This window comes from Euwallacea fornicatus, chromosome 28 (genome assembly GCF_040115645.1).
Source record: "Euwallacea fornicatus isolate EFF26 chromosome 28, ASM4011564v1, whole genome shotgun sequence".
NCBI lineage: Eukaryota > Metazoa > Arthropoda > Insecta > Coleoptera > Curculionidae > Euwallacea > Euwallacea fornicatus.
The window spans coordinates 2,469,362-2,486,778 of record NC_089568.1 but is presented as its reverse complement, the minus strand read 5'-3'; the positions used below and the strand labels follow the sequence as shown (position 1 = coordinate 2,486,778).

The window sequence follows — 17,417 nt, the reverse complement described above, 5'->3', positions numbered from 1 at the left end:
TTACAGCATGCATATCTTGTGGCGTAAGTACGTTGGAACCTAAACAACCTGGTCGAAGGTTTACATATGGTCTCTCTTAATCAGTTAATTACCGAGTGGGTTTGCGGTATTTCGTTTATACCGATCGGTGATTATTATCGCATATACGCGCATAATTGTAGGAAAATGAATTACCAAGCAACAATGGACATAAATATTGCAAATTAGCAGTAGCGCGGGCTCTGCACAACACACAAGACTTATTCGTAAATGGGCTTCACCCACGACATCGTAATTAGCAATGACAAGAACCTCACCCTGGAAAGAAAATGCGCACATACATCAACACTAATAACAATTTATTTAATGTTGAATTTAACAACAAACGGCGGCCCGTCCCGACAGTCAAATGGGCCAAAATAATGTCCGAATTGGTGACGTTCCATTTCGAATTGCAGAGATTCGTTTGGCTATCGCCTGAGCTTCCTGAACGATCGGAATTTTTTAATGAGAACTGATTGAGTTGACACAACCTCAAGTTAAGTAAGACTGAAGCTTACTAATTGCTAATTCTAGTTCATATAAAAATATTGCTACACACCAATGACTTGATCGACAGAGCAATAAATTAATAACCAGTTAAGTGGGCTAACCGTTTTTAATGCGTACGTCACAACATTACCATGCATACACTGTTGAAAGTAAATAACACTTAATAAGTAGTGTTAGGAAACGGAATGAGAAAATATCATCCAGAGACCACGCATTTTCATCGAGAAGCTTCAGCTGGACCAGGACGATTCGGGCCTGGACGAACGCATGACGATCTCAGTGAACCACCTCAAGTCTCGTTCAACGACAATTATGAACTGACCTGTTTTTTTTTTAAACATTTAGTTTGATTTTTGCGCAATTTCAATCTTTTGAAAGCGTATTCGGTCACCTTGATTCGTTCCCAAAGTTTTCACGTCGAAAAAACATTGCAGGATCATTGCGGCTGTTGTCTGCGATTGTCGTCTTTAGGCACTTGACTTCTTTCGCCATTTCGTCGAGAAGATCGTTCCCGTTTCTTCCAATTTAACGTTTGACACTTTGGAAAATGCGCTTAGTGGCGTTACCCGAGCAAAAAATAGTGACACGGATAGAAATTATCACGAAATCCACAAAAAAAAAACAAAAAAAACAAAAATTAAAAAAAAAACAAACAAATAATAAAAAAATATAAAAAAACAAATAATAAAAAAAAATTAAAAAAACAAATAATAAAAAAAAATTAAAAAAACAAAACAATTTTTTGCTTCAGATCCACGATGCGAAGACTTGCTGTGATCAACTGACTGAGGCTGAGAACCATAACCGGTCCGATTTCCTTCTTGCAAAATGTGTGTGGACAATTGACGCATAATTTTTAACAGATTTCTTTAAACCGCAAATAACAATCGATGCCATCAAAGAGAGAGAAAAAAACGAAGACTTTTACCTGAAGTTCAGGTCCTAATTTCGATAGGGCCGTAGCGGAAATTAAACGGAAATCGGATCTGTGAAACAGTGGCAAGAGAAGGTTTAGCATAAGGGGCTTCATGAGAATTGCTCGCGCCAAAGTGCGACCCACGCTTAACGTTTCCCATTTGCAATTAGGGGGCACCTGGCAATACAACTGCCGTAATGGCACGCGAAGGGGCGAAACTCTTCAGTATTTTGCAATGAACTACTTCGTCCGCTCAAAAATATCCTTGAAACCTGAACGTTAGTACTGTGGCCGATGGACCAAAGTATGAGCTTTCACATGGATATTTCACGTCATGCGTCGCCTGGGATGAGGGAAATGAAAAACTGTATCTTCGGAATTGTACTTTAATGGAACGACCGCCCTTTGAGTGCTCAGTGTAACATTCACACTTGCTCACTGATGTTCACGTCGCCCAGTGATATGTCTTCTGGCAAGGCATCAATTGGCAAAGATAAATAATTTTTGCTTAATGGGAACAACCTCATTATCCGCTTTCGAACAATGTTATTCCCTAAATTCTATTGTTGCTCGTGTATTGATTTAAAGACGCTTTACTACAACTTTGCTACAACTATTACTTTGCCAGATGTCGACGCATCGAGGACTAAAACGTGAACTCCCTAAGTGAGAAAAGTCGATAGATACCTATGGGACGTACGTTGGTGCGTTAATGGAAATTTATTTGACGATACACAGTGGCTCGAAGTGAAAATGATCCACCTGTAACGAAATCACTATTTATTAATAAATTTATCATTTAAACTCTGACGTTAGTTTAGGTAGTCAATTTGTTCATGTTTTTTTTTTTTAACTGAGTAAAAGCAGTTAATTTCTCAATTTAGGGCATTAGTCAGAATAAATGACGTTAAAATAAAATATGAAAATATTTAGAGTTATTTGTTAACTTGCGAAAGAACATTTTTCAATAAAATCCTATTAATCCATGCGATGTATCATTTTCACTTTGAGCCACTGTAGATACATATTTCAATTGCCGCAATACCCAAAACGTAAGTGGCCAATTTTGGCAAAACCTCCAAAAATACAGGTAAGCTGTTCTTAATTACAAAAATAATTTGGAAAAGTAATCAGACCTTGCGAGTCGGATTCATACCTCGGAAATGAGTCACCACTCATATTATTCTCATCCTTATCCGGGCCATTATCTTTGAAACATTCCTGAAACGGCTGAACCTCAGGTCAACCTGAATAAAAATGGTAAAACCAGAAATATGACTAATGGTCTCGACCGAGAATGTATTTTGATGTTTGCTCTGGGTTTATACGAGACACACATACATGTACAGTGGTGGCCATAAGTGTGGAATATTTTTTATATCACGGTATGGAGCCTGCCATCGACGCTGCATTGAATCAATTAGATTCTGGCACGTTGAGGAAGAAACGTTTCCCCATTCCTCCTCCACAATTCTTCAGTATTTGACGCGTGTCTCTGTCCAATTTTTCGTTTCAAATGGCCCCACAGATGTTCGATGGGATTTAAATCAGGAGATTGTGAAGGCCATTCTGCAACACCCATCTGCTTTTAAAAAAAACGATTTTTGATCGACCGCGAAGAATGTTTAGGATCATCATCCTGTTGGATCCGCCATACTAGTGGCAGTTCTCCCTCGGCAAATGGAAGCATACGCCGCTCTAGGATATTTTTGTGTAAAAACCGATCAATTATCCTGTCTATTTTGACTGATAGGCCAACTCCAGATCTCGAAGAAGATCCCCACACCGTTAAACTCCGACCGCCATGTTTAACGGTGGGCTTTTGGTGTTTAGGATCAAATCCCTTCCCTGTTGGTTGTCGAACATAAGTTTTTCCGTCCGGATCAAACAGTTTGACTTTGGTTGCGTCACTGGAAAGGACGGTATTCCATTTTTCGGGTGTCCAGAACGGACGTGAGCGTGCAAACTCAATTCCGGTTTTTTTTTGGAAATTAATGGTTTCTCCACTGCCAATCGTCCAAGCGATCCAGTATCACACAGACGACGCCTCACGGTACGATCGCCAATTTCAATACGCGCGATGATTTTTCGGGATCTTCGGAGGATATAATTTTGACACGTTGGCCTGTTGTCTTTCTGGGACGTCCTGTTTCCGGACGGTTTCCGACGGCGTTGGACACCCCAAACTTCCTCAAAATTTCCGGTACACACCCCTGGCTCACAGCAAATGTCTTTGCGACGTCCTTCTGATCGGTCCCGTCATTGACATCTCCACTATTCGTGATCGAAGGTATATTTCGTTGGCCATTTCGGCTTCAAATTTTATCGAACTCTAACACTCGATACTGAACACCAAATGCAAAATAAATTTAGATCTACGATGTTCCATACTTTTGTCCATCTAAAAAACTTTGTTTATCGCTGAAATTTTTGATAGGGACATTCTGTAAATACCGCGCGGTTTAAATGTAGGATTGACCCATCCCAATTTAAATATACCAGAATGGAAGGGAAGAAGTAAAGGCCCTTTGGCTGAATAAAGTTTCAAAAACTGTTCCATGCCTATGGCCACCACTGTGCGTGTATTACCCAATTGACTCGCTGATAAAACGTCTGGCAATTGGGAAAGAAGGCGAACAATAAAACTGTCCATTATTACCGATTCCGTGCGATCGTTCAAAGGAATTTTTACATTAACGCATGAACATATTGGGGTAAAAGTATGTCATGTGCGGTGTGACGCATCTACGTGCTGATTAAGAAAACATTTTTTTGACTTTAAACAAAGGCTGCTAATGTTTTCGCTGATAGTATTATTCCATACGTTGCTGAATCACATTTTGCAGTTGGCAACGTGTAATCCAGAACAACTTCGGTGGTTACTTCTCCCGTGGCAATTGCACAGCAAACTGCACGTTCAATTCCAACGGCGTAAGCTCAAGTGAGAGGAGATAAACCTGATCAATTGAAATCGATTATCGTTATTGGATTTTAAATAATTTAATACTAGATCAATATATTAAGCCTTTGTCAGATGTCACCTTGTGTGTACCGATAATGATAAACACACGCCAGGACCCGCGGGCCGGTAAACTGACGGTAATTAGCGTTCATGGGACTAATTGCGAACTGCTTACGGATCTGGAATTGGGAACTAAGACCTTTTCGCGATCGAACCGAATCGGGCCGACTGACATGTTGAACGAGTTTCGATTATAAATTTCCGGTGGATGTCATGGATAATGAAATAGGTATATATAATAATTGAAACCTCGCCAACAAACATAAGAATAAATTCGGTTTCAGTGAGGTTGAAAGCCCGCTCTAAAAATATGCAGCGAAACGAGCAATACTTTTATTTTCAGAAGCAGAGGTGGCAACCTGTTAAAAGCTTTGACCAAAGAAATTTGAACGGGGTGAATTGGGCTTGGATCCAGACACCTGAAATATTTCGAATCCTGCCCTTCCCAAGGGCTAACAGATCAAATCCGACCAGTTCAACCTCCATCCACTTTGATGCCATGGCAAACCTGAACCCTACCAAACCGTTACGTTGGCGCACGTTACGAGGCTCGTCCGGAAAGTTCGCATCGAAGTGAAGCGAAAAATTTGTTCCACGCCTAACCAGGCGATTCGATTTCGTCCCCTTCGAAGCGACCTCTCTGAGACGCAACGCGCGTGCGCCATCTTCGTTCCCACTGCTGAAAAGCGTTTGCGTCCAAAATGAAAAGCGCGCAGGGTGGCATGCTGCGAAGTCTGGGTGGCACGCGAAGGGGGTGACGACTTTCTCGTAGGGGTAATTACCGGAGATGAGTCTCGGTTTGACGAATATTCGACGTGGGACTCAAGTCCCAAAGCGCGAAACGGAGACGAGCTAAGGACCAAAAAGTCGATTCGAGGTCGGCAATGTTGATGCTTTTTTCCGATTCTTAAGGAGTCGTCCGTCGAGGATTCGTCTCCCCAGGCCTGGACTGTTGAAGGAAACTTCCACGTTGATACCTGCGGACGCCTCAAAGCTCGGGTCGACCGAACTTGGCCCAAAGGAGACAGGGCGACAATGCCCTTGCACACACGCTTTTTTAGTTGTGCGTGAGTTTTTGACCTCAAACTCCATTACCACGACAGCCCCCCCCCCCCCCCCCTTTTTTTTTAATTCACCGGATTTGGCACTTCGTGGCCTTTTCCCATTTCCTAAACGCAAGAAGGTGCTTCGGGGACGGCCTTTGGGAAATGCGAGGGCCACCAAAGCCGATGGGACAAAGGAGATGAAAAACCTCAAATCAGAGGATCTCCAAAAAGCTCTCCGGCGGTGGGAACGGGGGCGACGCAAGTGCACTGCGTCAAGGAGATTAGCTTGAAGGGGACAAATTTGGAGTGCTTGATTAAATGGAGAATCAATTTTTTTTTGCACTTTGATGTGAACTCTTCGGAGAAACCTCGTATATGTGTAGGGCCATCAGTTCGACATAGTGATTTATTGCCACTATTAGCAAATCCCGATAAGTAATAATTTCATGCCGGTAACGGATTCGATAGTATAGATCGATAATGGCGTGGCAAGTTCCCCCCCCCCCCTCCAGTACTTTATCCATAACTTTGCATTAATGTCGTGAGAGCCTGATTGCGTCACAAGCCTTAATAAGACCAGTACGAACAATAACTTTACGCGACCCACCATCTGCATCTGACATTCTGCCTAATGTACCAACCTAGCTATTATCCCCGTATGATTCCTTTTATGAAAATATTTATAGCGACAATATCAAACTGTCTACGATGCTTTAAATGCGAAAGTTTCTAATTATTGTAAATTGCCACGAAACCTACACTGAAACCTGAGCATTATTGGGTTCCACAGTCAACCATTATTGTAGTCAAAGAACGCTATTTGACTAAGGGAAAAAAAAAAGAAAAGCTCTTGTGGCTTAATGCTGGACAAGTGCTATTATCTCTAGGCGTAAAAGCAGCCAATGAATCAGGAAAAATCATTTAGGTGCTAAGTGGCAAAACATAGCAATCGAAGGTTGCGTAATAGCGGAGCAGGCAGTGGCATGTTAATAGAAAATTTATGTTCTTTTAATACTGCAAACAAATCCGAAACCGATCAAGACACGCATATCTTCGATAAATAAATAATTCGCCAATAATAACATGTCGGTATCTCAAGACGGAAAAATTGCTTGCGCAATCCCGATAGCGGGCACTGGCCTTCGTCAGATTGACATAGTTTTTATTATTGACTCTCAATTAGTGTACGAGAGTCCATATGGCCAAAATAACGAGGCAAGGTATGAGCAACGTCCATAAAAACATTTTCTCCGGACTCACTTCAGGATGTGACGGATCAAGAAAGTACTTAAAAATACGCGTTCATAACAGACCTGCCATTCCTACTTTCTCCTTTACCTAACGGGAATTGGCTAGCGCGATGCAGTTGCATTAATGCACATCTTTAACGACGAAAAAAAAAAACAAAACAAAAAAAAAACAAAAAAAAAACAAAAAACAAAAAAACACACAAAACAAACAAACAAACGATGTGGCAAAGCATTGATAAGTCCTTGGGTTAACTCACAGTGGCGCCCTAAAATATTCGGGCACTTGCGCTTACGAATCTTCTTTTGTGCATAGTAACAATAAAAATAAACAATTAAGAAACGGGACTTTGGTATGTGTTTGGCATTAGTTTTTGCTCAGTAACAATGCAAAATTACGTTTATAATTCAGTATCAAAACGTAGAAAAACCGAAATACCTTAACAAACCGGTCGTTTTGTCCATAAGAACGTGTAGAAACTAAAACTCTAACAGCGTCCCATGGTACTTATTAACACACTCCTATGCATTTTTTAGGGGCAAAATGGTTAGAGTTTGAAATAAGGCAGATGTCACTTTTCGGTTACGGCAATTGGCCGTTTTCAACTTTGAGAAGAAGTTATCCTAAAGAAAAACTGGTGGAAAACTTCATTTGAGCGAGAGCACAGTGGCGGACATTATTCACCGGTGCAAAGCTGAAAACAGAATTATTCCCACCGAACGAACTGGCCGTCCAAGGGTGATGAGCGCTCGTGAAAAACGATGCGTCATGAAGGCGATTAAGGACAATCCCGGAACTAGTGTCCTTCAGCTAAAATCAGCTCTGGAGCAATCAAACTAGCAAAAAAGTATCCTGTGCGAAGGTGCGCAAGAGCAGATGGTTTCAATGGTCGCGCACACAGAAAGCAGCCATGGCTCAATGCCAAATATGAGAACTTTGGAAAAGAATTCGGCATCGGAGATTAATTTAAAACCGGGAAACTATTGAAAGGTTGTAATTTTTGCCGACGAGTCAAAGTTCATCATATTTGGGTTCCATGGCCGAAAAATGGAAGAGACCCGACGAAGAACCGAAAACGAGCCACTTACGTCCTACTGCGAGACACGGCGGCGCATCGGTGACCGTCTGGGGCTGCATTTCGGCCAAAGAAGTTAGGGAATTGGCGTTCATTGATGGAGCAATGGATAAAACGGTTTCAACGCTTAAAAAACTATATATTTTTTTTAAATGCCACTAATATGGGAATTTGGACGCTGATGAGATGTCCCTCGGGACAGTACCGGGTCTTCACAGTTAACAAAAGAGAACGGGGTTTTTTTAGTGGGTAGGCGCTCGGGGACCGTCGGTCAACGCCGGAGAGTGTTTCTCGGGTGAATCCCACACTACTCGGCCGCCAGAACAACGGGCCGAGTGTCTTTTAAAGATTTTTTCCTCGAAAAAAAAAAAAAAAAAAGGGGGGGAATTCTAGGGAGTTTTAAGCATTATCAAAATAATAATGATCCCAAACACAACGCGATGGTTGTTAAATTTGCAAAGTTTCTAAGAACCCCAGCTCGATTTCCGGATCCTAATCCGACTGAGAATGTACGGCAGCAGTTGGATTTGCAAGTGAGATAACAAAAAAAATGAGCTAAAAAAGTTTCAATGGAGGTGTGGCGCGAAATTAACTATGATTTAATTAAACAAATTATTTTGTTCATTCCTAAACGGCCTCGAGCCATTATTGACAATCAAGGAGGGCAATATGACGAAATATTAAATCTCTTCCTCACTTAGTTACGGCCCATTGACGCGTCCCCAATTTCAGTGCCCTAAAAATGCGTTTTTTGCAGTTTTTTTTTAAATTTTTCGATATCGTTCGTTAATATTAAATGTGTTTTTGCGTTGCTGGTAAGCAAAAACTAACGCCAAACGCATACCAAAGTCCCGTTTCCTAATTGTTTATTTTCATTGTTACTAGACACAAAAGAAAATTGGAAGTGCAAGTGGCCGAATATTTTAGGGAGTCACTCTGTATATCTGCTCTGCAGTGGCTATGAAACTAGCAATTTTTTGATAAGTCTCGGTAAGTGAAGGGCGAGGGAAGGCCCAGAGCAAAACGCCATGTGTGAAAACTCAAAAATAAAATTCTGGAAATATAAAAAATAACTGCTTAAAGTGATTTGCAGCTTGTGCCAGAAGCACTGGTACGATTTAATACCAATTTAAGATTTTAAAAAATGGCCCTATGTGAATGGTAATTTTGGTGCGGCTGCATCGCCGATTTTGGTAAATAAAATGCAGAACCCTCGGTAAAAACAGCCCCCTGACCATACTCCTTACACCATGAAGAAAAGCCAACGGGCAAAACTCGAAGTGGAACTACCAACCTAAATTAAACTCTCGATTAAACTCATCCAATGAAATCTTTCCTATACAGAATATCGATGAATAACAACGAATTCCAAGATGAGACCGTTGCGAGTCGAACAAGGAAGTCCCATCCCGTGGTACGTCCATTTAGTCACTAGTTTAAACATGTACACACAACGATTTGGTTTGGTAACCGCTATTTGATTAATCAAACAAATATAAAATAATTTGTTAACATTTAATTTTAAATATCTAGTTGAATCTAGAACCTAAATATTTATCTTGGAGAATTAATGAATGTGCGCTTCGTGCACGATTGCGGTTTCGTTAAGAACAGCATTAATACGAGTGATTTAATGATGATTGCAAGGATGGGTATTTAATTTTGAATGTGTTTCGTTTTCTCTCCTTCGGTGCCAAATTAATCAAAATATTAAATTGACGGTAACGATCAGGCAGTCTAGTCTTCGTGCGAAAGAGCAACGAACCAATGACGAGCCTGAAGTCGATGGATTAATTTGAGCTCTAATGGAATTTAGCCCAAAGCCGAGGGCGAAATGGTCAAAGTGTCCGGATGATTGTCTGCAGGATCGGTGCCCACAAGATTCCCGACAAGGTGATAAAATTAATAAATTTAACAAATTGTAAATAAGACCTTGGAGAAGACAGATGACTCATATTATCACACAAGCTTAAAGTATTGATGACTAACTGCTTACTAAGACTATCATATAGATTTAAGTATAAATCACTAATTTACTAATGAGATGGTATTTTTTCGAACTAATCGCGCGCATAAGTTTCTTTAGCTAGACCATTATACTGGGTTAGCCAAGATGGCGGCTTGGCCTTATAGCTTTTTAGTTTTTTAGCTCAGTTGCACTTTGAAAGGAAGCTTTGTGAGGAAGAGCCGATTGATTGGCATTAACGACGTTTATCCAGTACTTTCGGCTCAACCCCGGAAATTATCTCAATTTCCGATTTCTAAACGTAATGCCCTATCGATTTTTACTTTTTCGAAATTTAGAGATCGTTTTTAGTCGAAAAATATGTAATTTTTAATTTTTTAAATTAAAAAAAAAATTATATGCTCTTAGTATTTGAAGAATGTCGGCGAAGGTTTCCACTTGGAACCCATCCAGACCGTCCCCGATTTAGAAAATTAGTGAAAGAAAGGAAAACGGGAAATAGTGATGAAGAAGAAAACTTTATTAGCTTAGACTCAGACAAAGAAATCGAAGTTTTATTTATGGTAGAAGTTAATCCAGGTACATCAATTCCTGAGATAGCTCTCGAATGTGAGATTAGCTCTTCGTCAAGGCGTCGAGTATTGAAAAAATCTCGGTATTCTCGTAGCAATCAACGAGTAATTAATTGAGATGTCCAAAACGGCCACCTTGTTGCTCTCGGCAAGCAAAAGCATTTTGACCTGTTTTCTTCATAGCGTTGTCCAAGCGATTTAGGGCAACGTTATCTGTCGCCTTATCAACTGTTTCTTCTAATTTTTCCCGATTATTACAAAGAGCAGCAAAAGCTCGTGCTTTAACTGTAACTCTAACTCCAACTCGCGTTTTCGCGATTGTACACAATTTCTACAAATCGAAGTGATTTATTATTTTATTCTGTTATTTGGAAAGGGGTCACGACACAGTCCCCGGCCAACATACTTTTTTCCGAATTTGAATATTTTAAATGGAATGACGATCCATTTCTAAGCGAACGTACGTTGCATGTGGTATCGGAAAATTCGGGAAAAAATAGTCTTTTAGACAATCGACGTGAGTCGCCACGTGGCCGTTTGAAAAATGGGAAAATGACGAATTAGTATTTTTTTCCATAATTCTGAGCTGAAATTGTGTCTAACACGTATGCCGCAGTGGCGTAGCTCGGCGTGAAAAAAACACAAAAAAAAAAAATATTTTTTTTAAGGTGACATATTTTTAGACTAAAAATTACCCCCCGATTCCAAAAAATTATAGGGGAATTACATCTAAAAAACTAAAGTTGAGGTCATTTCTCGTTCAACCGGAAGTGCTAGCTAAACGCCATCAATGCCAATCAACCGGCTCTATTTCCATCGTAGCTTCCCTCGAATTTTCAACTTTCCAAGTTTAAAAAATTTTCTTAGATCACCCGGTATTTTATGTTACGTGAAGTGCGTTCCGACGACTTTCACCCTGTATTCAAATTTAAAATTTGTCAAAATTTTCGGTCCGCAAGTTTGACGAATATATCAATGTGTGAATATCAAAACTAAAGCAAATCATAAAAATCATAACTCCCAACTCTGCGGATGGCTCATTGTGCCCTGTGGGCACTAAACGGAGTCCTAAATGGAGTGCTAAAATAATTAATCGCATGTTATAAAATATCCACTCCGACGAAACTGAAGTTAATAACAAACTACTGGGGCATGTCTGTGGCAGATAATTTTCTTGTGTAAAATTCCTCACATTCCTCTGGCCGACAGATTAATTATTATTTATTTTAAACAGAGTGGCCAAACGGTGCGCCTGCACGAGATTTCAGCGTGTAGTACGCAAAACCGACTGAGAAAGAGTGGACACTACTTGGTTCCATTACGTGTTCCCACCTCAAGCTACGTTTACGGCCGTCTAAAGGTCAATCATACGTAGACGATACCTTACTTATGTGATAACCCCTTCAGTTTCAAATACTTACCTTATACTGCTACATTTTTTTTTTAAGGCGTTGGTGACCTCACTAATTTGTGCTGTTGACTTGGTCGGGTTAGGCCTACGATACTCCCGGAGGTATCACGTATGTAATCGCTGCCGACGTTAAAAATGGAAGATCCACCTTTATGTGCTCTAGCCGGACGACCTTTTAGCCGTCCGATTGAAAACGTTGAATTGTACTTTGCAGAGATGCCAATTGATTGTTATACCATCGTTCATCATCATGGGATAACAATTAATTTGTAAACATCCTGAGAATGATCTAACAGAGGTCGAGACGGCAGCAATTAATGTGTCTGCACGGGAGCTCTTAGAGTATCATTGGTCTGATCCAATCAAGTCAACAGTACCTACTTCATTGCTGAAACCTGTTAATGGAATAAGCAGCAAGTTCATCTAGCCATTAGTGTCCTAGTTGGGCGCTAATGGCATCTCGCCAAGAGCTTTAAGGGCTTCCAGGAATGCCAATAAACTATAACAATTAGTCTAGGAGTCTAGACGTGGTAAAAGTGCGGAAGTTCACGTCCAGACGGTCATTTGGGAATAAACGAAAGGGAGCTTATGTGATGACCCCGTACAGGGGCGATACATGTTTAATTATACAAATACCATCGGGCCAATTGTGCCTGATATACCGAAAGAGATCGACTACGTTTAAATTGAATTTTTTGAACTGAAAGTGCGCATTTTGGTAAAATTGCACCTTCGTTGTATATTTTACATCTGCAGCAACGGGCAAATATAGGGGGCACAGACTAAAACACTTTTGGTCCAGCCTGCCCGCAAAACACGTACCGGGGCGAACAGTCAGTGACCTTTGAATTACTGCTTAAAGAATGCTTATTGATCCACACAAAATAATTTACCTATAGAAATTCTTTTGAAAATACGTACCTGGGCCTTGCCTTTAAGCCGAGTTTTAAGCTCGTTTACTACTGAGATTGTGATATTTAAGTGACCTTTTCTAATGAATTTCTTTATGTACTCGAAACTGTACTTTGGTTCAATTTCATGGGCATTGAAGCAGTTTTCGCCAAAATTTCATCCGCGCCATCACCGTTCTGTTAAGTTTAGTTTTTTTAACCGTTTTCCCCGCATTCCTAAAACGACGGGACCTCTCACGGAAACGTTAACAAGGGGTTTCGTCTGAACCCACGGTAAAGGGTGAATTGTGGCCTTAATTTTAACTGAGAATAGTGTGTGATTCCCCCGCTGCAGCAACCCCCACTTCCGTGAGGCGATAGTTGACGAAATGAAAAGTTAAACGAACAATGCGCCTCGAACCTATGGATCATAGTAGCTTCTATGAAGTTAATTAAACAGGTATTAACCAATGCAAAGGATTTCCTCATGTAAATGCACACATTTCCATATAGCATTTTGTCTGATGACCTACGTCAATTATGGTCGATTTTATGGTTGGCTTTGAAATAGGCAGTTACATCCGTTGTTATGACTCAGTCGAGGTCCTTATCAAGGTCTCGTTGGTAAAATAAAAACTTTTAAAAAGTATTGATGGAGAGTTACATATATTTTTTTTTCATAGTTAAGCTGAAAAATTTCACCAGAAAGTGAATAAATAATGATTATCCCGGTGTTTGTTGGCACTTAGTTATTTTAGGTACAAGTTTAAAGTACATCTTTGAGTTTGAGTACTTAAGTAGTGTTTATTGGATTGGGATAATCGCAGCATCATGACATCAGTTTACTTTTTGTAAGTCCCGTAAGGAATTTCGCACGACTGTCTCTGCAAACATTTTTAACTAAGTCTCAAAACTGAATCATTAAGATAAACTCCTTAATACGTATCTTATCATTCCTTATCTGAGCAACCCATTTCATTAATTTGTTTTTCAAATTTCCGTAACTATTTTATTATAAAAGGCAAAGGTGCACAGTTTCAAATGTTCAGATAATTCAAATATATGGTTTAAAATATGTAGCTATATTTGTGATCGATATCCTCTACTGATTAAGTCGTTCATAAAATCATCTACACATTCCTTACTTCAGAGATAAGGTTGACATTTAGGTGCTTGTTTAAACTTATATAGGTACTCACCTATATACCTAATATGAACATTCAATTTGATTTTCCCCTTAAGAATGACAGAACAGTAATTGTAGTTTGAGTATTACCGCAAATCCGAAATATTCGTTAAAAGAACTAAAAATTTAGTTAACTCTCCTGGCAAAGGTCAAATAATTACTAAAATTCACAAGCCCATTTTTGCCATGAAGTTAGGCACTCTATTATCTCTCCAATTTTCTTCCTGATATGGGCTTAGGTATGTCCTAGGGCACTGAGTATTTCGTCTTCAAACGATGTTTATTAAATTTCTTATTAACAGGGCGAGCCAAGAGATTGTGAAATAGAGAGTGAAACCGAATTTGACAAATTGGCAAACTCAATAAATGATTTTAGAACTATAACCAATTGATAGTTTCGTAACATCGTAAGGGCATCACATCTTAAATTTCTAACCTAATTCATTTATCAAATTCTGTTACTGCCATTCTTGATATTAACACAGACAAAAAACCTAGGGAAAAACATTTGGTTTTCATGGGTCTAACAAGTTTTTTTCCATTTCATGCCCCACTCTTCTGTCTATTCCATCCTCAACTAAGATAAGTACCAAGATAAGCAGTTCATTAATAACCTAATCATTAACTAGTGAGCTGGATTTTAGATGATAATGAAAGGTGTACAAGGTGGTTCAAATTAAAAACATAAATAAGATGCCAAAATGAGATCCTCAATGTGCACCTAAGTGTTATTCATCGACCACCCTGTAGTTGTTTTACTGCTTTGTCTGTTCCCGAAACTTTTCCAAATTCAAACCAAAAACTACAGCCAATTAATGACATACGAAACACCCTACTAAGTAGGTTGTGGGCACCAAGAGTTGGATACCTCATGCTGCTAGGGAATAAGTATTATTTAGCCCCTCTTCACATTGCCATAATGTGCACATGATGAAACTTTCAGTCGTTTCTTGTTAAATCAAATTCAGAATAGTGAACAAAAGGGAACTTACATAAATGAGTCCTGAATAGTACCGATCCTTGAGATTGTGAAGCACACAGGCCTCATTCAAACAAGTCAACTCAGCCATATCCTCAACTTTATCAAACTTGGGAGGATTCATCTTTTGAATATCATCTCTGACCACTGTGGTCCTTTTCCCCGTATCCAGAAGCTCTACTTCGACTTCATCGCCCTTCTCGCCCTTTATGGAGGCTGCCACGAAACCCTGGTTCTCATGGGGCACCCACACGAGTCTCTTCTGGGTCCATTCGGCCTGCGTTGCGGGATCATTGTAGTTATTCCTATCCACACACAAATATTTCAATTCGGGATCGTAACGATCCTTGGCATCCGTGTCGGCCATGGCTCAACCAAACAAAAAAATATCACTTTTTCTCAATCAAATAGTCCCAGGTTCGGAAACTTTGCGTCACCTACGTCGATAAATACTCATTGGTGTCACTATGGCTAACATTTATTTGCGAAAAAACGGGAAATGTTCGATTTTTTCGCTATTTTATGGTATAAAAATCTGTACAGTCGATCGCGAACCGGTTTATTTCTTGTCGAATGTTGTTCTCGCTTTTCGGCTCGCGGTCTGCGAAATGTCAGTAATCGGTAAATCGGAGTTATTAACCGTCGTTCGGCCGCGCCCGTCTGTTTTTACCGACTGAGCGCATGTCAAGAACACGTTGCCAAGTTTCCCTCGTATCGAGCGGTTAAAAGCTCCGATATGACTCGTGCATATGCTATATGGTCTCGACTGTGATCTGTGATTTCCCGTATTATAAAACTCACATACACAGGATGTTTTCTTAGCATGGGGCCCAAATTTAAGGGAATATTCTTGGGCCCAAAAGAGAAAAAAGTTCCTATTGCAATATTGACATACGTATCTCTATAAAAATAACTTTGCCATGCGCACGTCGACGTCATATATCCACGAAGAGCCTTGACAGTGACACACTCTGCCTGCAATGCAACACGTTACAGCACGCGTGCAACAAACTACCACTCTCTGTTCACAAACGCTTTGGTAAAGTTACTTTATTGCTTGCTCGTAGGAAAACCTTCCAAAACACGCAAAAGTAAAATGAAGTGGCACGTGCCTCTATCAAACATTTTTGTGGGTAGTGCCAAGCCATCGCAATGACATGCATGCGGTCATAATAATATAAGGGCTGCTCCAGAAGGGAAAAAGCCCCATTCCATCAGAAATGTGCGCAAAATATCGGTTGGTCCCCCTTGCGGATATTTCTGACAATCCGAGATTTGTTTTTTGTCTGTTGGAACATATCTGTTAGAGATAACCATGAAATGCTACACATTTCCTGCGAAAATTACTTATTGGCATGAGTTGCAGGCGAGTAACTCGTATATATATGAGTGGAAAATGCATTTTCCATGCAACATTTTTCAATAAACGTATTGTTTTTTTTTAATAAAAGGAAATAACTCTCTCAAAACTTCAAAACAGCTGACAGAGAAATAGTCGACGGGCCATTAATGCTTGGCTTTGTTGTTGCGAACCGGTATGAAATATGGAAAATAACCTTATTCTGTTATCGCTGCGCGCGCACCCAACAAGAAATTAAGGTACAGGTTAATAAATCGTCCTTTAGTTTCTGATAGTAGAAAAAACTTCATAACACCCACTCGGCTTACAACCGGTTGCACTGAACCCCAGGCGGACAATTATACTCAAGGCAGTACTTAACCTTGACATTATAGGGCTACAGCAATAATAACAATAATGCAGCAGAACGACTCATTTAAAAACGTTTGATGAAACTCGTGAAATTTTCAAGATCAAATACTTAAATTTCGTCGTGGCAACATCGCATATTTAAATTTAGCGCGGTAAGGCTGCGTTAAGAAGTGGTCAGTTGTGTGGTACTGGTGGAATAGGTCAGAAATTTGTTATGCGCGATTTAGGCTAATTAAATTAGGGTTTAATGAACGAACTAAATTAAATAGGACTATATTAAAATGTGTTCAGGGTGATCGAAAATATACAGTCTGTCCCAGATAAGTATGAACGGCATGGGATTTCGGAATCGGTAATAGATGCAAAATCGCTTAAGTTAGGAAAAAGTTGGTCAATTTACAGCAAATTAAGCTATTTTTACACCGGCTAAATTCCGAATGGTCACAAAGATATTCGAAAAAAAACGAATTAGGCGGTTTTGTATACATATGATAGCCCCATATAAAAAAAGTGATGTATACAGGGTGGTTCAAAATTAATGATTTTACAGTAAACCCGTTGAGGTACTGTTTTTATCATTATAAATGTCCAATGACACATTCGTACCAGCTATTGAACCACTGTTCCAATCGTTCATTCGGACACAGATGGATACTTTATTCAACCATATTAAGACGGTGGTTTCGAAAGAATCTTCATATTCTGAAATTATTATTTTGACACAAAAACAGACCAAATAAACGTGAGTAGGTGCTAGTTACAGCTGCAGCAAATTAAAATTTAGGTAACAACAGTAAAAGTTTTGGTCAATGGAGTAATACCAACTATTAAACACTCAAGATGGCCTCAGCTGAAATTTATGTA

At 39.8% G+C, this 17,417-nt stretch overlaps 1 protein-coding gene across 4 annotated transcripts in view; it reads right to left on the bottom strand.

The window, feature by feature from the left end:
* Positions 1-15,467, bottom strand: part of zip (myosin heavy chain 10) — a 40,039-nt gene extending 24,572 nt beyond the window's left edge. For all 4 annotated transcript variants that reach the window (XM_066297445.1, XM_066297446.1, XM_066297447.1 and 1 more), the window contains exon 1: positions 14,856-15,467. In XM_066297445.1, coding sequence (XP_066153542.1) covers positions 14,856-15,209 — 354 coding nt within the window. In that variant the 5' untranslated portion in view covers positions 15,210-15,467. The remainder of the gene's footprint in view (positions 1-14,855) is intronic.
* Positions 15,468-17,417: the final 1,950 nt, after the last annotated feature.